The sequence below is a fragment of the Coenobita brevimanus genome, chromosome 55, assembly GCF_032717465.1.
Source record: "Coenobita brevimanus isolate Jiangsu-jjx chromosome 55, ASM3271746v2, whole genome shotgun sequence".
Taxonomy (NCBI): domain Eukaryota; kingdom Metazoa; phylum Arthropoda; class Malacostraca; order Decapoda; family Coenobitidae; genus Coenobita; species Coenobita brevimanus.
Window position 1 is genome coordinate 46,658,059 of NC_137008.1, and position 25,160 is coordinate 46,683,218.

The window sequence follows — 25,160 nt, forward strand, 5'->3', positions numbered from 1 at the left end:
TTCTTTCTCTAACTCTGTCTATAAGTATCCTACCATACACTTTTCCTATTATACTAAGAAGACAAATGCCCCTATGATTACCACACACTTCTTTTTCCCCTTTTCCTTTGTACAAGGGAATAATTATACCTGACTTCCAATCCTCCGGAACTCTACCTTCCTCCCAGGCCAATCTGCACATCTTCCACATCCATTCTACTACTATCTCTCCCCCATGCTTCAGCATTTCACCACACACTCCATCAATTCCTGGGGCTTTCCCCGATTTAACTTTCTTCATTGCTTCCACAACTTCTATCCTACTGATTTCTTCCTGTCTTCTCACCTCCCTCCTTCTCCCAGCCATTCCCCGGCCACTTATACTCGCATTACAGTACTTCCATCCTTTTCGTTCAACAATTCCTTAAAGTGTTCTCTCCATCTGCTCACTTTTTCTCCCTTCTCCACTAGTAATCTACCATTTTTATCTTTCACTCCCCTGCTAACTTCACTTCCACCCTGTCCTACTCTTTTCACTTCTCTCCAGAACATTTTCTTACAGTCCCTCCACTTTACACTCAAATTCCTTCCAAATTCCTCATCCACTCTCTTCTTACTCTCTCTTACTAATCTTTTCACCTCTCTCCTCCTTTCCACATATAACTCTCTCTTCCGCCTCTCAACTTCTTCCACGCCCCTATTTCTCATCCATTCATTGTATGCTTTCTTCTTTTGTGCCACGGCCTGTTTCACCTCTTCAGTCCACCACGCTGTTCCTTGCACCCCCCTCCGTCTTCTCTTCCTTCCACACACCACATCTCATGCTGCACATATTTCTTCTGTAAATATCTTACACATACCTTCCACGTCTCCCATCTGCTCCAATTCATATTTGCCCAATCGTTCCTCCACTTCTCTCTTATACTCTGCCTTTTTCTCATCCTCTTGTAACCTTTCCACTCTCCTTGCAACTACTCCTTCCTCTCGTCTTTCCCTTCTTTTATTCCTCCATCTTACTTGCATCCTAATTCTGGCCACCACCAAGTAGTGGTCAGAAAGTCCACTCCCCCAACCTCTATACACTCTTGCATCCTTTACACATCTTCGCATCCTTTCATCCACACACACATAATCAATCATTGCCTTCCTTTCATTCAGTTCACCACCCACCCTTCTCATCACTCGCCATGTATACCTGTGGATCATTTTATGCCTGAAGAGGATATTGGCTATCACCAACCCCCTCCCAGCACAAATGTCCACTAACGCACTGCCATTCTCATCTATCTCAGCAGGCACACCCCACTCACCAACTATTCCATCCACCTTCACATTACCAACTTTACCATTCATATCACCAATCAAAAACACTCTCTCATTCCTTCCAAACTTTTCCATGCACACTTCCACATTTGTCCAGAACTCTTCTCTCACTCTTCTAGCACGATCTTGCGTTGGCGCATACACACACACAATCGCCCACATTTGTATTCCAACTTTCAACTTTACCCACACAATCCTTGACCCAACTGATCCATACTGTCTTATGCTCTTCTTCCATCTTTTGCTCACAACTATACACACTCCTTCCTTTGCCCTCTTATTCTCATCTACTCCTGCACATATACCCCATCCATACTCCCATTCTCTCACACTTTCTCCTCTCCATTTTGTTTCAGTCTGGGTTGACTGCCGAAATGTTGAAGGCCTCAGGCGATATAGGGGTGAGTTTAGTCACTGACCTGATAAATAGGATTATTTATGAGTGTGTTGTCCCAGATGATTGGCTGAAGAGTGTAATTGTAAATGTGTATAAAGGGAAGGGTGATGCCCTGGAAAGAGGGAATTATAGAGGTATAAAGCTTTTAGATCAGATTATGAAGGTAATGGAGAGAGTTTTAGAAGGTATGATTAGAGAAAGAGTGAATATTGATGAGATGCAGTTTGGGTTTATGCCAGGTAGGGGGACCACTGATGCCATATTCATTGTTCGACAGCTTCAGGAAAAATGTATTGGTAGGAGAAGGGATCTTTATTTTGTTTTTGTTGATTTGGAAAAGGCCTTTAACAGAGTCCCTAGAGAGGTGGTGAAGTGGGCAATGAGAAAGCTTGGCTTGGAGGAGTGGCTGGTTAGGGTGGTTATGGCCATGTATGTGGGTGCTCACACCCAGGTGAGAGTGAATGGAGATTTGAGTGATGAGTTTTCCGTGAATGTTGGTGTGCATCAGGGGTCAGTCTTGAGTCCCATGTTGTTTATCATGGTACTTGAAGCCCTTTCACGTGACTTTAGAAACGGACTCCCGTGGGAGTTGTTGTATGCTGATGATTTGGTGTTGATTGCAGAGAATGAAAGGGAGGCGGAGGAAAGGTTTAGGAAGTGGAGAGATGGTATGGGGCAAAAGGGTTTAAGGGTAAATGCAGATAAAACAAAAGTGATGATATCTAGGGTTGGTGGCGGTACTGTCAAAGACGAGGGAGAGTGGCCATGTGCAGTTTGCCACAAGGGCGTGGGAAGTAATTCCATCTTGTGCGGTGTGTGTGATAAATGGGTGCATAAGAGATGTAGTGGTATCAGAGGTAGACTGCAAGATAATGCTGATTTTATGTGTACGGCGTGCCGGGGTGAGCAGGTGGAGATCGTCAGACGTGAAAGAATTGAACTTGCTGGTGAATCTCTTGAGTGTGTGGAAGAGTTTTGTTATTTAGGAGACATGTTGTGTGCTAGAGGTGGGGCTGGAGCTAGCTCTGTGGCTAGGGTGAGAAGTGGTTGGAAGAAGTTCAGGGAGCTCTTGCCTCTCCTGACATTGAGGGGGCTCTCCCTACGTGCTAAGGGGTCTTTGTATGCAGCGTGTGTTAGGAGTGTAATGCTGTATGGCAGTGAGACCTGGGCAGTGAAGGAGGAAGACATTCGCCGGCTCAGACGTACAGAAATGACAATGATTGGGTGGATGTGCAGTGCGTCCCTGTGTCCAAGGCCTGGAGGGGCTGGGTTTACAATGGAAGAGTTGAGAGGTAGGATGGGACTGGAGTGTATTGGTGTTGTGATGAGGAGAGGTAGATTGAGGTGGTTTGGACATGTGGAGAGGATGGGGGATGATAGTTGGGTGAGGAAGGTGAGAAGTGTTAATATTGGGGGTGGGGTTATGAGGGGTAGACCGAGAAAGACATGGGACGAGGTCATTAAGTGTGACCTTAGGGTTAAGGGACTGAACAGGGAGGCTGCAATGGATCGTGCAGCGTGGTGAGCCGCCATTAGGTGACCAAGGCCGACACATGCAAGCATGTTGGAGCCTTTAAAAACGAAACGAAACGAAACGATTCCACATACATCCACTTTCGCATCCTCAAGCACCTGGACAATCTCTCTCTCTTTCACCTCATCATTCGCTCCTCTTACATTCCATGTACTCATTACCAAGTCCTTTGTCCGGTCCTGGGTCATCATCGTTTGGTCAGTCCTTGTCCGAGGCTTCTTGTTTGTTTTTTTAGTTAGTTGTTTTCCGGGGAGGGGCACTAACCCTCCGCCAACCCTTTTAGTCGCCTTTTACGACAAGCAGGGATACTGGGGAGTATTCTTGAAAACCCCCATACCCCCATTTTATTTTGCTGTGTCTTTTACTTAGTCATCCGGCGGCATATGACCCTGGCAGTTGCGCCGCCAGATTTTAATTATTTTCAATCAATCAATCAATCTTCAAAGGTAGAATTTCTGGCAAATGTACTGGCAAGAACGTTAGCTTTTCCATGAGTCATTTATAGTGTTTCCTGTCTATCAGTATCTATAGCCAGACACCATAATCTCATAAGGGGTGGCCATTTGTCTTTGAGTTAGTTGTTTTATGGGGAGGGGCACCAACTCTCTGCCAACCCACCTGTTGACATGTAGGGAACACGTATTGGTTAGTTATATGGTTCACCACCCATTGTTGTAAATGGTCTCCTGGCTTACTGGAAACCATTAGGCTTGTCACTCAGTGTAAAGCCACCTGAAAAGGAAAGAAGAGTAATAAAAAATGACAGGAAAGATGGGAGAAATAGGAAGATGGATGGCAGACACAGAAAAAGTGTAATAAACGTGAAGGAAGAAGTACATCAAGTGAGTGGATGATGGTCATCACCACCTACCACAGCAGTATTTCCAATTGAAAGTTTTAGTGGGTGAGTGGATGATGACTTGTTAAAGTTATTCTTGAAAGAACTGAGATTTCACAAAAAATATGTTGTCATTAAGATTATTTAGTAGTCATTAAGATTATTTAGGATGCTCGGTTGTCAAGAGTGTTTGATTTGTTGAGATATAGTACTGCTTTTGCATTGTTTCATGGAACTTTAAATAGATTGAGGGGCTCAGTAGTTTTTACTTTAAGTAAGAGTTATATGCCAAAGACTTTTGGGTTGTTGCTCTGGCACAGTTGCATTCAAAGTATTTTGGAGAGTCTGATCTTTTAGTAAATTGCTGACAGTATGAACAGTTCCATACCAACTTGTATCAAGTCATTAGTGTTGGACTGGGTAGAATTGATATCAGTGGAAAAGAATGACTGCTATAGAATATCAGCTAGATAATTTCTAAATCCATTCCGATCTGCACTATCACAGTGCTGTCTGATCACCCTGACAGGTTCAGAATGGGTAGGTTTGGGGCAACTGACTCCTGACGAATGGTGCTTTTATGAGACTGTGGTCAGAGAATCCAAGTAGTGACAGTACCTCTATGCTGTATTGATCTGGGCTTTTTGTTAGGAATAGGTCCAAGAGATAGACACCATGGTCAGGTTTATCTGTCTATTGCCAGACACCTCCATCCCGTTGGGGGTGGCCACAAACAAGACGCCTCCATGTTGCCCTATCCTACAGCATTTCACTGCCTTGCTCCCAGCTCACACCCCCCTCTCTCATATACTTCTCCACTCCATCCCTGCATTTCATCCTCAGCCTCCCCCTCCCTCTTTCCCCCTCCACCTCACTCACATACACTCTTCTCGTCAGTTTCTCACTCTTCATCCACTCCACATGGCCAAACCACCTCAGTGTATTTCTCCTAACGCTTTCCATCACATCCACACCACAGTGCTCCTTCACTTCCTCATTTGTCAGTCTGTCTTTCCACGTAGCTCCATGCTGCTCTGAGATAACTCATTTCTACTGCTCTCACTCATGACCTGTGTCCTTCCAACAAGGTCCAAGCTTCACTTCCATATGGTAGGGTTTGTATCACAATACTGTCATGCAGCAACATTTTTTACCTCCATGCTCACTTTCTTGTTCCTTATCACTGCTTTCAAAGAACTAACAACCTCTCTTCCCTGTTGTACCCCTCCAAGCACTTCACCTTCTAAACTTCCATCCTTACTCACAACACTACCGAAATACTTAAACACACTCAGGTTCTCCATTTCCTCCTCATCCAGCCTCACTGTACTTTCAGTGGCTTTATTTCTCTCGAAGACCACAACTTTACTCATCCCTACATTCACCTTTAGATTCTGTTTCATACACACTCTCCTAAACTCATTCACCAAGCCTTGCAGTTCCCCTTCATCTTCACTTAGCAATACAGTATCATATGCAAACAACAGTACAGGGAGTTTCCAAACACTGCCCTCTCTCATAGGATTGCTTTAGCATCCTCTGCCCGACCTTGTACAGTACCTCTTTCTTAACCTCATCCATATACAGATTCAACAACCATGGGGACATGACACATCCCTGTTTCAGTCCAACATTCAAACAGAAAAACTCATTCAGTTCATTATCCACAAGCACTGCAGCCTTAGCCCCCTCATACATACTCTTCACGGCATTCAACAATTTCCCTTTTACTACATATATTTTTAATACTTTCCATATTCCTTGTATATCCACCTTGTCGGATGCTTTCTCCAAATCCATGAAGACTGCATACAACTTCTTTCCCTTCTCTAGAAACTTTCTACTAAAGGCCTAAGAATGAATATCTGATCTACACAACCTCTTCCCTTCCTAAAACCTTCCCCAACTAATTCCTCTGTTATTTCCCTAACTCTTTCAGTAAGTATCCTACCATATTTTCTTGTTGCACTAAGAACACAAATGTCCATATGATTACCACACACTTCTTTTTCCCCTTTTCCTCTGTACAGGGGAATAATTATCCCTAACATCCAATCCTCCAAGACTCTATCCCCAGGCCAATCTGCATATCTTCCATATCCATTCTACTTCTATCTCTCCCCCATGCTTCAGCGTTTCACCACACACTCGATCAGTTCCTAGGGTTGTCTCAATTTTGACTCTTTTCATTGCTTCCACTACTTCCATCCTACTGATTTCTTCCTATCTTCTCACCTCCTTCCTTCTTCCAGCCATTCCCCAGCCACTTATACTCACATTACTTTCATTCTCTATGTTCAACAATTCCTTAAAGTTTTCTCTCCATCCGCTCACTTTTTCTACCTTCTCTAGCAATCTACTATTTTTATCTTTCACTCCCCAGCTTACTTTTTTATCACCCTGTCTAACTCTCTTTACCTCTTTCCAGAACATTTTCTTACATTCCCTCCACCTTATACTAATACCTTCCAAATTCCTATATGAGAGGGGGGTGTGAGTTGGGAGCAGGGCAGTGAAATGGTGGGGGATAGGGCGATGTGGAGGCGATTTGTTTGTGGCCACCCCATACGGGATTGAGGTATCTGGCAATAGATAGATAGATAGATAGACTCTCTTCTTATGCTCTCCTACTAATCTTTTCACCTCTCTTTTCCTTTCTGCATATAACTCACTCATCCATCTCTCAGCTTCCTCTACACCTCCAAATTTCTCTTCCACTCACTATATGCTTTCTTCTTTTACACCACAACCTGTCTCCTCTTCATTCCATCATGCTGTTCCTTGCACCCCCTTTTGTCTTTTCTTCACCCCACGAACCACCTCAAATGCTGCACAGATTTATTCTGTGAATATCTTGCACACACCTTCCACATCCCCTATCTGCTCCAATCATATTTACCCAATCAGTCCCCCACTTCTCTCTTATATTCTGCATTTTTTTTTTATCCTCTTGCAACCCTTCTACCCTCCATGTATGGACTACTTCCTCCTATCCTTCCCTTCTCCTACTCCACCATTTCATTTGAACCTTGACTTTCACCACCACCATATGGTGATCAGCAGTGGTCAGAAAGTCCATTCCCCGAACCTTTGTATGCTCTTGCCTCCATTACACGCTCTATCATTCTGTCATCCACACACACATAATCAATCATTGCCTTTCATTCATTCAGGTCGTTTTCGTTTCGTTTTCGTTTCGTTTTCGTTTTTAAAGGCTCCAACATGCTTGCATGTGTCGGCCTTGGTCACCTAATGGCGGCTCTCCATGCTGCACAATCCATTGCAGCCTCCCTGTTCAGTCCCTTAACCCTGAGGTCATACTTAATGACCTCGTCCCATGTCTTTCTCGGTCTACCCCTCATAACCCCACCCCCAATATTAACACTTCTCACCTTCCTCACCCAGTTATCATCCCCCATCCTCTCCACATGTCCAAACCATCTCAATCTACCTCTCCTCATCACAACACCAATACACTCCAGTCCCATCCTACCTCTCAACTCTTCCATCGTAAACCCAGCCCCTCCAGGCCTTGGACGCAGGGACGCACTGCACATCCACCTAATCATTGTCATTTCTGTATGTCTGAGCCGGCGAATATCTTCCTCCTTGACTGCCCAGGTCTCACTACCATACAGCATTACACTCGTAACACATCTATCTATCTATCTATTGCCAGATGCCTCAATCCCGTTTGGGGTGGCCACAAACAAATCGCCTCCAAGTCGCCCTGTCCCCCGCCATTTCACTGCCCCGCTCCCAACTCACACCCCCCTCTCTCATATACCTCTCCACCCCATCCCTCCATCTCATCCTCGGCCTCCCCCTCCCTCTTCCCCCCTCCCTCTCACTCACATACACTCTCTTCGTCAGTCTTTCACCCTCCATCCTCTCCACATGGCCAAACCACCTCAGTGTGTTCCTCATAACGCTTCCTATCACATCCACATCCACACCACAACGCTCCTTTATATCCTTATTCGTCAGCCTGTCTCTCTACGTGACTCCACAGGCTCCTCTTAAATAACTCGTAACACATGCTGCATACAAAGACCCCTTAGCACGTAGGGAGAGTCCTCTCAATGTCAGGAGAGGCAAGAGCTCCCTGAACTTCTTTCAACCACTTCTCACCCTAGCCACAGCGCTAGCTCCAACCCCACCTTCAGCACACAACATGTCTCCCAAATAACAAAACTCTTCCACACACTCAAGAGATTCACCAGCAAGTTCAATTCTTTCACGTCTGACAATCTCCACCTGCTCACCCTGACACGCTGTACACATAAAATCAGCATTATCTCGCAGTCTACCTCTGATACTGCTACATCTCTTATGCACCCATTTATCACACACACTGCACAAGATGGAATTACTTCCCACGGCCTTGTGGCAAACTGCACATGGCCACTCTCCCTCGTCTTTGACAGTACCGCCACCAACCCTAGATATCATCACTTTTGTTTTATCTGCATTTACCCTTAAACCCTTGTGCCCCATACCATCTCTCCACTTCCTGAACCTTTCCTCCGCCTCCCTTTTGATCTCCGCAATCAGCACCAAATCATCAGCATACAACAACTCCCACGGGAGTCCGTTTCTAAAGTCACGTGAAAGGACTTCAAGTACCATGATAAACAACATGGGACTCAAGACTGACCCCTGATGCACACCAACATTCACGGAAAACTCATCACTCAAATCTCCATTCACTCTTACCTGGGTGTGAGCACCCACATACATAGCCATAAACACCCTAACCAGCCACTCCTCCAAGCCAAGCTTTCTCATTGCCCATTTCACCACCTCTCTAGGGACTATGTCAAAGGCCTTTTCCAAATCAACAAAAACAAAATAAAGATCCCTTCTCCTACCAATATATTTTTCCTGAAGCTGTCGAACAATGAATATGGCATCAGTGGTCCCCCTACCTGGCATAAACCCAAACTGCATCTCGTCAATATTCACTCTTTCTCTAATCATATCTTGTATAACTCTCTCCATTACCTTCATTATCTGCTCTAAAAGCTTTATACCTTTATAATTTCCTCTTTCCAGGGCATCACCCTTCCCTTTATACACATTTACAATTACACTCTTCAGCCAATCATCTGGGACATTCAGGATTATTTGGTACAGCATACGCTTTGTATATCAAACCTTAGTATAACGGATTTTGAATTTATTGAACACCTTTGAGCCCACCAAACTTGTGTCAGTTATACCAAACTATCTATCTATCTATCTGTAGCCCTACACCCTAATCCCACAAAGGGTAGCTGCAGACAAAATGCCTCCAAGTCTCTCTGTCACCCACTTTTTGACTGTCCTCCCTCCAACTCACTCCTCTCTCCCTTATATACCTCTCAACTCCATCCCTCCACCTCATCCTCAGCCTCTTCCTCCCTCTCCACCCCTCCACTTCACCTACATACACCCCCTTAGCCAGTCTTTTATTCTCTGTTCTCTCCACATGTCCAAACTACCATAGTGTATTTCTCCTAATTTTCTCAATCACATCCACATCTACCCCACAACGTTCATTCACTTCTTCATTCATCAACCTGTCTGTCCATATCACCCCACAGGCTTCTCTCAGGTAACTCATTTCCACTGCTCTCACTCTCGACTTGTTCCCCTCTAGCAAGGTCCATGCATCGCTTCCATACGTCAGGGTAGGGATCACAATGCAGTGGAACCCAGGATTTGTACGCCTCTCTACTCGTACAACTCAGTTTTCGGACCAATTTTTCGTCCAAAAATCGCTCCTGTTTTCGTATGGTGACCTGCTATTCGCAATAAGAGACGCGGAGTCGTAGGTGCCACATGTTCGCCAGTCCCGCTTTGTCTTCCATGAGCTACGCATCAGTCATACAGGCTCCATTAAACTTTGTGATAAATTATGTATTTTTCTTTAGAAAATTGTACGTAAGAAGATTAGTGAGTAAGCCGGAGCTAAAAGAAAAGCAGTGAGAACAACAATTGAGCTGAAAAAAGAACTCACAGCAAAGTTTGAAAGCATCTCCCCAGTCCCAAGAATCTCCTCGTCCAAAGAGACAGAAAATAGAAAAAACACTAGAAGGGCTGTTACATACAGTTTTCATGGAAGGTGACTTTCCCACCCAAAACTAACACCCTCCTCCTCCTCTCCACATCTATTCACTTAAGCCATCAGCTCTCCTCAGTACAGGTAAGTTACAGTAAAATTATCATTTATATCATCTACAGGGTATATTTCTTTAGTTTAAAGGTTTTATATACAGATTAATGCAAAATACATTGTTTCTTATAGAAAAAAAGATTTGGTTTTTGAACAATTCACAACTCGTACAGCCTCCAGGAACGAATTGTGTACAAATTCCAGGGTTCTGCTGTACTACCATGCAGTGATTCCTTAACTTCCATACTCACCTCCCTATTTCTCATCACCACTTTCAGTGAACCAACAACCTTCCTTCCCTGCTGTACCCTTTCAAGCACTTCATCCCCAAAACTTCCACCCTTACTCATCACACTACCCAAGTACTTGAATGCACTCACATTCTCCATATCCTCACCATCCAACCTCACTGCACACTCTGTGACTTTATTCCCTACAAACACCATAACTTTACTCTTGTTAACATTAACTTTCAGATTCCTCTTCTTACACACTGTCCCAAATTCATTCACCAAACCTTGCAACTCCCATTCATACTGTATCATCAGCAAACAGCAACACCGGAATCTTCCACACCTCTCCCTCATTCATTAGAGCCACTCTCACATCCACTGCCCTGCCTTGCACCTCCTTTACAACCCCATCCATGAATATATTAAACAGCCTTGGAGACATGACATATCCCTGTTTCAGTCCCACATTTAGATAAAAGAACTCACTCAACTCACCATCCACTCGCACCGTAGCCCTAACTCCCTCGTACATACTCTTCACAGCACTCAACAGTTTCCCATCCATGTCATATATTCTTAATACCTTCCACATACTTTGCCCATCTACTCTGTCATATGCTTTCTCCAAGCCCTTGAAGGCAGCATACACTTTCTTTCCCTTCTCTAGATACATCTCCACTAAACATCTTAGAACAAATATCTGGTCTACACACCCTTTTCCCTTCCTAAATCCCCCTTGTTCTTCTCCAGCTAGCTCCTCTGTTATATGCCTAACCTTATGGTTACCACATACTCTTCTCTCCCCTTTTCCTTTGTATAAAGGAACAATTATACTTAATTTCCAGTCCTCTTGAACCCTTCCCTCTTCCCAAGCCAATCTACACAACTTCCACATCCACTCCACAACAATCTCACCTCCATACTTCAGCATTTCACCACACACTCCATCAATTCCTGGTGCCTTTCCCATCTTGATCTTCATTGCTTCAACTACTTCCACTCCACTGAGCTCTTCCTCCCTCCTCTCATCTCTTCTTCTCCCAGCCATTCCCCAACCACTTATACTCGCACTGCTCTCATTCTCTACAGTCGACAAATTCTCAAAATGCTCCTTTCATCTTCTCATTTTCTCTCTCTTCTCCACCAACTATCTATTATTCCCATCTTTCACTCCCCTACTATTTCTTCTTTCACACTTTTACTTTCTTTACCTCCTTCCAAAACAATTTCTTACTCTCCCTCCATTTCACACTCAAATCCCTCCCAAACTCTTCATCCACTCTCTTCTTACTTTCCTTCACCAATCTCTTCACCTCTCTTCTCCTGCTCACATATACCTCTCTCTTCTTTCTCTCATCTTCTCCCCTACCTATACTCACTAGCCAGTCACTATATACCTTCTTCTTTTGTTCCACAGCTTGTTTCACCTCATCATTCCACCATGCTGTCCCCTGCACGTCCCTGCATCTCCTCCTCACACCACAAACCACCTCGCAAGCTGTGCCTATCTCTTCCTTGAATATCTTGCATACTTCTTTCACCCCTTCTGTCTGCTCTAACTCATACCTTCCCAATCTTTCTTCCACCATGCTCTTATACTCTGCCATTTTCTCACTGTCTTGCAACTTCTCCATTCTTTTCACAGGAGCTGTTTCCTCCTGTCCTCCCCTTCATCTCTTCACTCATTTCCTTTGCAGCCTTACCTTGGCCATCACTAAGTGATGGTCCGAGATTCCATTCCCCCACCCTCTCCACACTTTTGCATCCAACACTTGTCTTCTCATTCGCTCGTCCACACGCACGTAATCTGTCATTGCCTTTCGTTCAACAAGTTCACCATCCATCCTCCTCATGACTCTTCATGTATACCTGTGGATCATCTTATGCTGGAAGAAGGTGTTGGCTGTTGCCAACCCCTTACTAGCACAGATGTCCACCAAAGTACTACTATTCCCATCTACTTCAGCTGGCGCACCCCACTGACCGACCACTCCATCCACTCGTATATTCCCTACTTTGCCATTCATGTCTCCAATCAGATACACTCTTGCTTCTCTCAGACTTATCCATGCATGCTTTTACACTTGCCCAAAACTCATCTTTCACTCTTGCCACTCGGTCCTCTCGGTGCATACACACAATCGCCCAAGTTGTATACCTACTTTCAGTGGCGCACCCAGGAATATTTTCCGGGGGGGCCATAAAAATGATAATTGTGACTAGAAAAAAAAAAATCTAATGCAAGTCACTTTTATTTACTTCGTTTCTTGCAAGGAAGGAAATTTCAGGGGGGGCCATGGCCCCCTTGGCCCCCCCCTCCCTGGGTGCGCCTCTGCGTACTTTCATCCTCACCCATACAATCCTTGCACCCACTGTTCCATACTCTCTTATATTCTCTTTCCACTTCTTGCTTATCATCAGACATACTCCCTCTCTTGCCCTTTCATTCTCATTAACTCCCGCATATATTTGTAAACCATACTCCCATTCTCTCACCCTTTCACCTTTCCATTTAGTTTCAGTCAGTCCACATACATCCACTCTTGCATCCTCAAGCACCTGAACAATCTCTCTCTCTTTCACTGCATCATTCCCTCCTCTCACATTCTCTGTTCCCATCCTTAGAATTTCCTGTGTCCTTTCCTTGGTCGTCAAAACATGGTCCATCGTGGTCCGAGGCACTTTGTTCACTAGTTTAGGTAGTTCTTTTTACGGGGTGGGGCACTAACCCACCACCAACCCTTTTAGTTGCCTCATACGACAAGCAGGGATACTGGGGGAGTATTCTTGAAACCCCCCTACCCCAAGGGGGGGTAGGGTTGATAAATGGGATGCCTCCTATGTGTTTCCTGCCCATTTTACTCCAACTTGGCTTGAAATTGCCCACTCCCCATCATGATTACAGATTTTTAATAACAGACTATAGTAATACTGTACCAGTTATGCAGAATTTCTATACTGTAACTGGATTTGAAATAAACTGCGAAAGTGCAAAATTATGGGATAAATTGACGTAAAATGGGTATTGTTTTCATTTACATTACTAGAACATGATGTTGTAGTACTGTAATTTATTTTGAAACATGCAGTCAACTCTCAGTTTCTGGCATCATTCAGCCAAGCCCTACACCAGTTAAAGCAAAACGCCGGATATTGCATAGTACCCTCCATCGGCTCAATTTTCATCATCGAACCAGATATTGCATTACTACCCGTCTCGAACCTCTATCCTAAAACTTTCCCCTTAGTAAAAAATGAAAATTAAGAATAAAACATTATAATAATTGATACAGTACAGTAAGACAATAATACAACCCAGTTGGCTGCTGTTTACAAACCGGTTGATACATCTTAATGTTGGATATTGAACTGCTGGTTACATCACATTTCGTCCCTTTTCGACGCCAGATCTTGATTTATTAAACCCGAGCCAGCAGCGCCAGATATTGCAACATCCTGACATTTAAAATAAGAGTGACCAGCCTCACTCATTTGTGAGTGGCATTACATGAGCAATAAACCCCAACCACCCCTTGGATATAATCCTGCACTGCCTCAGTCCAATTGGAGTTCCTTAATTACTCACTAAACCACCAGGTGCCATAATTTGATTTTATGATTACCACCAAGCACAGTAAATGGTTTCGTGGTGTACAAGAAACCATTTGGCTTGTCACTTAGTGTAGAGTCACCCATAGACAGAAGGAAGAGGAAAGAATGAAGGAAAGAAAGAAGAGGAAGGAAGAGAGGAAAGAGCAGTCACCCAAAAGCAGCACAACATCAAGTGAGTGGATGATGAGGCCCCCCACCTACCGCACAAGATGCTTCCAATAGTTAAAGCTGCAATGTATGGGAGCATAAATGACTGGGTGTAAATTTTCAGTGCTCTAGTATAACCTCTGCCTCCCTCAACTAGCATAATGCCATGCAGTGCTTACCCTCCACATGCCTACAATCCCCTTTTCTCACATATTACATCAGTCTTCATTCATCTGGTATTGAAGTAGCACCTCACAAGTTTGCCTTCTACAGACAGACCTGACTGGATTGAGTAGTGAGTAAGGATGACATCCCAAGAAACGAGACTATCAAGTCTGTGTTCAGTTTTGGGGACACCAGACGATTTGAATATGAACTGTCTTCCAACATACTGTATAATGATGTAATGAAATTCTGTCTGCTATAAGTTGTTTTGGCAGGGGGGGACAGACGGATATGGAGGTGTTGGTGTGATGGTTGCGGAGAAATGGGCGGAATATGTTATGAATGTTTTGAGAGTAAGCGATAGGATATTGGTAGTGAAAATTCTGTTGCGTAGAAAGATAGCTGCAATTATATCGGCATATGCTCCACAGGCAGGATTGGATGAAGCAGAGAAAGATAGATTTTGGGATGATTTAATATGTGTAGTGGGTGGTATGCAGGATGATGAGATAGTGATTTTGGGAGGGGACTTAAATGGTCATGTAGGTGAAGCAGCACAAAGTTATGAAGGAGTGCATGGGGGATATGCGTATGGTCTCAGGAATGCAGAAGGGGAAAGGATACTCGAGTTTGGGGAGGCAACAGACATGATTGTGTGCAACACATATTTTAGGAAAAGAGACAGTAGGTTATTTACGTATGAGTCTGGGGGAAATAGCAGTCAGATAGATTATTTTCTGGTTACGAGGGCCGATAGGAGGTTAGTGAGGGATGTTAAAGTTATAGGAAGTGAGGAGTGTGTGCAACAGCACAAACTATTGATTTGTGATATGGTGCAAGAACAAGTGATGAAAAAGAGGACTTATGTACCTAGGAGGAAAGTATGGAAGCTGCAAAACCAAGTAGTAAGGGATGCCTTCTATAGAGAGTTGAGGAGAATGGTAGCTGAACAGGGAGCTGTAGACAGAGGCGTTAATGAACAGTACAGAGCCCTCAAGAACAATTTCTTGAGAGTTACTGATGTAACATGCGGTTGGACAAGAGGACCACCAAGACATAAAGTAACTTGGTGGTGGGATGAGGGTGTAGAAGCTGCAGTTAAGGAGAAAAGAAGGCTTTTCCGGGAATGGAAGAAGGGTGGTAGCAAAGAGGAATATTTGGCTGCCAAATGTTGGGCTAGAAGAGAGGTATACAGGGCAAAATCTGAGTCACAGAGACTATTACTTGATAACCTAAATCATGGGGAAAGGAAAAATGTGATATTTAGGGTGGCAGGTCAAGTGAAGAGGGATAATCGGGATATTATAGGTGAGCAGTGTGTGAAGAATGATGAAGGAAGGGTAGTGGTGAACAGTGAGGACATTAAAGATGCATGGAGAAAGCATTATAACCAGTTGTTGAATGAGGAGTTTCACTGGGACAGGGAAGGTTTGGAGCCAGCAGATCTAGTGTCTGGCCCTTGGCCTTTGATTGATACTGCTACTGTGAGTGAGGTAATAGGGAGGATGAGGGTGGGGAAGGCAGCAGGTGTGTCTGGGTTGACTGCCGAAATGTTGAAGGCCTCAGGCGATATAGGGGTGAGTTTAGTCACTGACTTGATAAATAGGATTATTTATGAGTGTGTTGTCCCAGATGATTGGCTGAAGTGTGTAATTGTAAATGTGTATAAAGGGAAGGGTGATGCCCTGGAAAGAGGAAATTATAGAGGTATAAAGCTTTTAGATCAGATAATGAAGGTAATGGAGAGAGTTATAGAAGGTATGATTAGAGAAAGGGTGAATATTGATGAGATGCAGTTTGGGTTTATGCCATTCAGGGGGACCACTGATGCTATATTCATTGTTCGACAGCTTCAGGAAAAATATATTGGTAGGAGAAGGGATCTTTATTTTGTTTTTGTTGATTTGGAAAAGGCCTTTGACAGAGTCCCTAGAGAGGTGGTGAAGTGGGCAATGAGAAAGCTTGGCTTGGAGGAGTGGCTGGTTAGGGAGGTTATGGCTATGTATGTGGGTGCTCACACCCAGGTAAGAGTGAGTAGAGATTTGAGTGATGAGTTTTCCGTGAATGTTGGTGTGCATCAGGGGTCAGTCTTGAGTCCCATGTTGTTTATCATGGTACTTGAAGCCCTTTCACGTGACTTTAGAAACGGACTCCCGTGGGAGTTGTTGTATGCTGATGATTTGGTGTTGATTGCAGAGAACGAAAGGGAGGCAGAGGAAAGGTTTAGGAAGTGGAGAGATGGTATGGGGCACAAGGGTTTAAGGGTAAATGCAGATAAAACAAAAGTGATGATATCTAGGGTTGGTGGCGGTACTGTCAAAGACGAGGGAGAGTGGCCATGTGCAGTTTGCCACAAGGGCATGGGAAGTAATTCCATCTTGTGCGGTGTGTGTGATAAATGGGTGCATAAGAGATGTAGTGGTATCAGAGGTAGACTGCGAGACAATGCTGATTTTATGTGTACAGCGTGTCAGGGTGAGCAGGTGAAGATTGTCAGACGTGAAAGGATTGAACTTGCTGGTGAATCTCTTGAGTGTGTGGAAGAGTTTTGTTATTTGGGAGACATGTTGTGTGCTAGAGGTGGGGCTGGAGCTAGCTCTGTGGCTAGGGTGAGAAGTGGTTGGAAGAAGTTCAGGGAGCTCTTACCTCTCCTGATATTGAGAGGACTCTCCCTATGTGCTAAGGGGTCTTTGTATGCAGCATGTGTTAGGAGTGTAATGCTGTATGGTAGTGAGACCTGGGCAGTGAAGGAGGAAGATATTCGCCGGCTGAGACGTACAGAAATGACAATGATTAGGTGGATGTGCAGTGCGTCCCTGCGTCCATGGCCTGGAAGGGCTGGGTTTACGATGGAAAAGTTGAGAGGTAGGATGGGATTGGAGTGTATTGGTGTTGTGATGAGGAGAGGTAGTTTGAGATGGTTTGGACATGTGGAGAGGATGGGGGATGATAATTTGGTGAGGAAGGTGAGAAGTGTTAATATTGAGGGTGGGGTTATGAGGGGTAGACCGAGAAAGACATGGGACGAGGTCATTAAGTGTGACCTCAGGGTTAAGGGACTGAACAGGGAGGCTGCAATGGATCGTGCAGCGTGGAGAGACGCCATTAGGTGACCAAGGCCGACACATGCAAGCATGTTGGAGCCTTTAAAAACTAAACGATGTACGGCAGAATTTGAAGACATCTAAGAAGGAGCCAACATTTTCTAAGATTAGCATCTGCATCATTTCAAAGGTAAAGGCTGTGTGGCAGAGAGCTTATATTCCAACAGTCTCCGATGAGTGTATTTTGCAGATGCTGAAGAGCTATCACAACAAATTCAAAATGTTACAGAAACCAGAAATAGGAAGGGACAGTGTTCAAAGTTATCAAGAGAAAGTTCAAGGTTTTCAAAAAGATTCTCAAGACAAACCATTTGATGTTGCTGCTTGCAAATGTAAGGACTTCAAGAATTGCAAGTGTGAGAAGGAGAGACGAGTGCCACAAATGGAGTGAGAATTATTAATGGACCAGAGAAAAAAAGAACAATAGTTATTGGATCTTTGGATGCTGCCACAGCTAAGAGAAATGCAAAACGGTTGAGTAGAAAACAACACCTGGTCCCAGTTCAAGCAGTGATGTGTGAAATTGAATTTACTGTAGTACAAATTCAGCAAATGAAGACAGTGAAGATGATTTTTCTCAACAACTTCCTACTAGAGCAAAACCAGAGCTCAGAGAAAAGAGTAAGAAAAGAAGTCTGTGATCTCTTGCTGTTGTGTGATCATGGTGTATCATCTAACAGAGTTGCTGCTTCTGTGGCAAGCGCTGTTCTAGATGACCTTGGTATGATAGATCAGACAGAAGGAGTTATTGACAGAAATAAAATAAGAAGAGCACATACAACAGCAAGAACTGAAATTCAGATTCAAGAAAAGGAAAATCAACCACTCATTAACATCTGCTTTGATGGCCATAAAGATAACACTGATAACTGAAGGAACAGGAAGAACTCAAAGTAAGAGGACAGTGAACAAAGAACACATCACTATTTTGCAAGAGCCTTCTTCAGAGTACTTAGGGCATGTCTGCCCATCCTCAGGAACTGCCAAAAATATGTATACTAAAATGTTAGACCTCAGATAAAGGTAAAGGCAAAAGGTTGTGATGGAACAGTGGTAAACACAGGACAAAAGGGTGGTGTGATAGTCATGATGAAGAGAGAACTGAAAAGACCACTGCAGTGGGTCATTTACCTGCTCCACACTAATGAACTTCCTTTACAGCACTTGATCATGGAATTAGGAGGACCACCAACTGGACCTAGAGGTTTCACAGGAGCAGTTGGAAAGCTGCTTTTAAACTGTGAAAATCTTCCTGTCGTGAATTTCAAAACTGTTGAAGGAGAAGACATTGAGAGTGATTCTGCAGATTTGAGTACTGATCAGAGATACCTGTTGAATATTACAACGCTGAGTCTAGAGGTCGCTGTGATGAGTCGCTGGCTCAACGAAGTCCAGACACATTAGTTCATTTGAGATGGCTAACAATGGCAAATAGAGTTTTGCAACTGTACATTGCAATAGAAGAACCATCAAAGACTCTTGAAAAGATTATACATTTCATTATGAAAGTTTATGCACCAATGTGGCTCAAGATCAGGAACAATTGTTTGAAGTTTGCAACGAAACACCTTCATGAATCCATCTCTTGTGCAAAATTTTTCCCTCATGATGTAAGATTGTAAAACCAGTGATTCAGAGGAATGCATATTTATGCTCATCCTGAGAATCTTTTAATAAACATGATCTTTGATGACAATAAACACATCAGCAAGCTGGACTGGTGAAGGATTTTAAATGCAAGGAAATGATCACAAGACAGGAGCAGAGCATTCAAAATTCCACCATTGAGCTTTGATGCTGAAACTTACCACCGCATGATAAACTCGCATGACAGCAGTGTCCAAGTGACAGAATCACCTCACACTAAAGATTTGCCAACAGATGACATCAACAACATGATGAAAAGTGGTGTATTTCCCATTGATGTTCAGAAGGCTCACATTCCCTATCATACCCAGGCTGTGGAACATCATATCAAACTGGTGACAGAAGTCTCAGCAGTAGTGGTCGGGGCACAGAAAAGAGATAGTTTCATTGAACGACTCTTCAGTCATGCAAACAGATGCCAAAATTTGACACGAATTCACAAATAAGTTCCTTTCTGATCATCATCATCAACCAATCCTACATTGCCCCATGAGGAGCGTAGGAGCCCGGGGCTAGGCAAGTTGGTCTGGAATTTAAGATGAGAGTGACCAGCCTCACTCATCCCTGAGTGGCATTACATGATCACTCCAATTGGATTGAGCTGGTGCAGGTTAATAAAAAACCATAATAGCTATTAAAATAGAGCATTTGGGGAAGCAGATGTTAAGCTACAGCACTTAAGATTTTTAACACAGTCATTTATGCTCTCCAACATCATATATTTAACTATTAGAAGCATCTTTTCACTTTTGTGATAGGAATATTTCAAAAAATGCTTAAAATATATGAAAATTTAACTGTAAATTCCCAAGTCTGGGAGGAAGAAAATTTTATGTAATAGCAAGCATGTTTTTTGTATTAGCTAAGGATGAAAATGAGAAGATATTTATAACTATTGCTATATAATTTATGCATGGCTTTTAATATTTTTAAAAATCTGAAAATGCTGTATTTTTGCTAGATTTTTAAAATTTTTGAGCTTGGGGAGGCGGAAGATATCATAGCAGAAACATTTTATTTCACTGTGAATTTTTTCTCATGAGTACACAATTTTTGAGCACTGTTGGATTTTGGATGTCAAAGAAGGTGGAAAAACAATCCATCCTAGTTTGTGGGCATTTTACGAATGTGGAATTTTACAGTATTTTATTACAGCAGTGTAATGAAAGGTTGAATATTAGTATATTAAACTAGCCTTAGATATAGTCATTTTAGTATTTCTGTGTTGCCAGAATCAAATAGTTTTTATGTTATCTTTCCTCAGGTTTTAGATGAATTAGAAGATATGATACAAGAAGGAGGAAAAATCATTGATTACCATGGATGTGATTTCTTCCCAGAACGATTTTTTGACATCGTATTTGTACTGAGGACTGATAATACAATCTTGTATGACAGACTTGCAGCAAGGTATGTTTGTTGCCATGGCTTGTGTATTCCTTTTATAATGTTGATAGACCAGAAATATGATTTTTTTTTTTTTTTTTTTTTTTTTTTTTTTTTTTAGGGCAAAGAAATTCTAACTATAAAGAGTTTTGCTTGAAAAGTAAGAGGAATAAGACAGGCAAGGGAATTTGAAAAAAAGGATTGTATTCAGCCTGAATATTAACCCATTTAGTGAGAGAGATTTTCTTAAATTTAATAAAATATTCCTGTTCATCTTCATTTCTGGTTTAATGTTTGTCTTCCATTTAGCCTGACTTGGTCAGGTGGATTCTTCTGATAGCACTCCTCCACTTTGCTCACATCCCTCCTTCTCCCAGCCATTCCCCAGCCACTTATACTCGCATTACTTCCATTCACCATGTTCAACAGTTCCTTAAAGTGTTCTCTCCATCTGCTCACTTTTTCTGCCTTCTCCACTAGTAATCTACCATTTTTATATTTCACTCCCCAAGTAACGTCTTTGACACCCTGTCTAACTTTCTTTACCTCTTTCCAGAACATTTTCTCACATTCCCTTCATTTTAAACTCAAATTCCATCCAAATGCCTCATCCACTCTCTTCTTACTTTCTCTTACTAATCTTTTCAAAAACCTTTCTTTTCCTCTCTACACATCTCTCTCTCTTCTGTCTCCCAGCTTCTTCCCCACTCGTTTCTCATCCATTCACTATATGCTTTCGTCTTTTGTGCCACAGCCTCTCTCACCTCTTCATTCCACCATGGTGCTCCCTGCACTTCCTTTCATCTTCTCTTCACCCCATACACCACCTCACATGCAGCACAGATTTCTTCTGTGAATATCATGCACACCTTCCACATCCCCCTTCTGCTCTAATCCATATTTACCAAATTACTCCTCCACTTCTCCCTTATATTCTGTCTTTTTTCCATCCTCTTGTAACCTTTCCACCCTCCTTGTATGAACTACTTCCTCCTGTCCTTCCCTTCTCTATTTCTCCATTTCATTTGGACCTTAACTCATCACCACTAAGTGATGGTCAGAAAGTCCACTCCCCCAACCTTATATCCTCTTGCATCCACACACACCTAATCAGTCATTGCCTTCTGTTCATTCAGTTCACCACTCACCCTTCTCATCACCCGCCACATACACCTATGGATCATTTTGTGTCTGAAGAGGGTATTGGCTGTCACCAACCCCCTCCCGGCACGAATGTCCACTGAAGCACTGCCATCCTCTTCCATCTCGGCTTGCACACCCCACTCACCAACTACTCCATTCACCTTCACATTCCCTACTTTTCCATTCATATGTCCAATCAAAAACACTTTCTCATTCTTTCAGACTTTTCAGTGCACACTTCCACAATTGTCCAGAACTCTTCTCTCACTCTGCTTGCACGATCTTGCGCATACTCGCACACAACTGCCCACATTTTTAGTCCAACACTCAATCTTACTCACATAATCCTTGACCCAACTGATCCATACTCTCTTATTTTCTCCTTCCATCTGTTACTTACAACAATACACACTCCTTCTTTTGCCGTCTCATTTTCACCCACTCCAGTGCATATACCCCATCCATACTTCCATTCTCTCACACTCTCACCTCCCCATTTAGTTTCATTTACTCCACATACATCCACTTTTGCATCCTAAAGCACCTGGACAGTCTCACTCTGTTTCACCTCATCATTTGCACCGCTTACATTCTATGTCGTAATCCGCACCATGTCCTTTGTTCAGTCCTTAGTCGTCACCTGTTGGTCAGTCCTGGTCCGAGGCTTCTTGTTCGTATTTTTAGTTAGTTGTTTTCCGGGAAGGGTCACTAACCCTCTATCAACCCACTTGTTGTCAGGTAGGGAACACATGTTGGTTGGTTATAAGGTTACCACCCGGCATTGTAAATGCTTTCCTGTTTTACAGGAAATCATTTGGTTTGCCACTCATTGTAGAGCAACCCTAAAAACAGAGTTTCACTACACTAAGTGGGTTGATGATGGGCCTTCTTAGCGATATTAAAGAAAGCCACCTGAATGCCTTTAATAGTGTTTTGCTGAACCTACCAACTGGAGATGACCTCACCACACCAAACAAACTCAAGTGTACTCGATTTAAAATCATAAATAACAGAGGAAGCCTAACTGGAAGCGCTGAAACCTAACTGCGGGGTTTTGACCCCAGGACTCCCAGTGATTATAACCTACCTAACCAAGTGCAAACTAAGATGTGCATTAGTACAACTGGCGACAAAAACAGTATCGTGCATTAAGACCGTTCATTAATCATTGGCTCAGTCGTCACCAGGGTTGCCAGTTGGTATTTTTCATTATTAGTGTGTGCCAATTTTGTAATGAAAAATTCGTTTGATAATGAATCAGCATGATTACAGAGGATAGTGACATTGGATTGTCTGCTGTCCTTGATGCTAGCCTACATAGCATGAAAATAGCCAACATGCTTCTGATTATAAGGAGAGTGATTATTTCCATGTGTATATATACTGTAATTAGTGAAGAGTAAATACTTGCTTTAAGAATTTAGTATTGAAAAGTTAAATTTGGTAATGAAAATTGAGGAGTTTGATAATGTGACCGAGTTCAGATCTGGTAAACCTGATCGTCACCTGACCATGCGATGGCAAAATACATACTCAGGTTGGTGAGCACGTGACTGTGCTTGACAAGGGTAGTAGTAGGGATCTTGGGTAGAGCCATGATGATGCTGCAGTATTCCATGAGACCAAAAAAGAAATGCAGATGCATGGAGAGGTAACCGATCACAGCAAAGTGCAGGAGACAGGCAGCTCAGCGGGTCTGTCTCGTGGCACGTGGTTTGAATTGCCGAAATGGCAGGGATAACCATGTCGAACAACACAAAAAGGTATAGATTTATAAATGTCGAAACAACGAATTGTCAAATAACGATTGGTCGAAAAATGAGGGTTTGGTGTATGTACTGTATCAGTTCTGCATTGTATTTTATGTTTAATTTTCATCTTTTTCTCATGAGAAAGGTGTTAGGATAGAGAATCCAGAAAAGCAACTTGAATAAATTCTTTGAAAAAAGGCCTGCACTTCATCAGTAGAAAATGCCTGTTACCCGTACGATTTTCTACCTAACAAACCGACTCTAACCACTGGTAAGTTTGCAATATCTTACAGTATTTTGGCAAGTCCATTCTGTTAAACAGTTTTCTTTAAAACATGAAAAATATATATATATATATATATATATATATTTTAACGCAAGGAAGAAGGAACCAAAGACCAGGAGCCTGCAAATTGTTCCTCCAAGAAAAACAAAAACAAGATAAGAGGGAGCCAAATTCATGATATGTTCATTTTGAGATACCTGGACACACTGCATTTGAAAGACTGGAAATCATTGGCAGTAGGAAATATAGAACAGAAGGAGACAATTCCAGAGTTGACCTGTTGCATACATGAAGGAGTGCTAATAATGGTCAACTCATGTGTTAGAGAGTTGGACAGAAAAGGGATGAGAGTTTGTTTCTAGACGAGTGCTACCCTGCCCTCCAAAGTGGTGGAGGGATGCTAGCAGACAGTTCAGAGAAGCAGTGACCATTGAAGCAGCGATGGAAAAGAGATAAAGATGCAACAGTGTGGCGAAGAGACAGAGGTTGAAGGGAGTCAGTAAGAGGAAGAGAGTTAATGAGACAAAAATCCTTTCACTCCACCTTGTTGAGAAGAGCTGTATGTAGGGAGCCTTCCTTCATGTGAGAGTTGTACTCTACACGGGCGAATGAAACCCGTGTATAAAATCAACAGCTGTGCAAGGGTAAAGAATGCATGGAGTCTGCTTAGCACACCCAATCTCTTGGAAGCAGAATTTACAATAGAGGTAATATGATCTTCCTAACATAAATCCCAAGAGAATGAAACCCCCAAAATGCTTAAAGATGATGCAGAATTGAGTAGGATATTGTTAAAAGTTATATGATACTCCAGCAGAAAATTTTGTTGGGGTTGAAAGATGTAAGGGTTGAGTTTTTGATGCATTAAAAACAAGATTACTTTTACCCCAATCAGAGATATATACCGGGTCAGACATTAGGTGTGCCATAGCCTAATCCCTTGTTTGTTGAAGTAACTGCTGAGATGAATGCTGTGGGAAATGAATGGAAAGGTGAAGGTGAAGGGTGGAGTAATCAGTGTATGAGTGGATAGGGTTAGATGTGCAGCTTAGGAGGTCATTGATGAATAAAAGGAAGAGTTGGTGAAAGGACAGAGCCCTGAGGAACACCAATATTGATAGCTCTAGGAGAACAGTGGTCTTCTACAACAGCTGCAATAGAACGACCAGAAAGGAAGCTAGAGGTGAAGGCACAGATAGAAGGATAGAAACTGTAGGAGGGTAGTTTGGAAATTAAAGATTTATGCCAGACTCGATCGAAAGCCTACGAGATGTCAAGTGCAATGGCAAAGCTTTTGCCAAAGTCCCGAAAAGAGGATGACCAGGAATCTGAGAGGTAGGTGAGAAGATCGCCAGTGTAGCATCCCTGGCAGAGCCCATACTGACGATCAGAATGAAGTTTGTGATAGGAAAGGTGGTTTAATATTTTTTAAGAAAAGATTCAAAAACTTCTGAAAAA

General features: G+C 42.9%; 1 protein-coding gene across 5 annotated transcripts in view; it reads left to right on the forward strand.

Annotated features, from left to right (window-relative positions):
• The window catches only part of Ak6 (adenylate kinase isoenzyme 6), a 200,408-nt gene that overhangs the window by 169,056 nt on the left and 6,192 nt on the right, over window positions 1–25,160 (forward strand). For all 5 annotated transcript variants that reach the window (XM_080273525.1, XM_080273524.1, XM_080273523.1 and 2 more), the window contains one exon: window positions 20,401–20,546. In XM_080273525.1, the coding sequence (XP_080129651.1) occupies window positions 20,401–20,546 (146 nt within the window). The remainder of the gene's footprint in view (window positions 1–20,400; window positions 20,547–25,160) is intronic.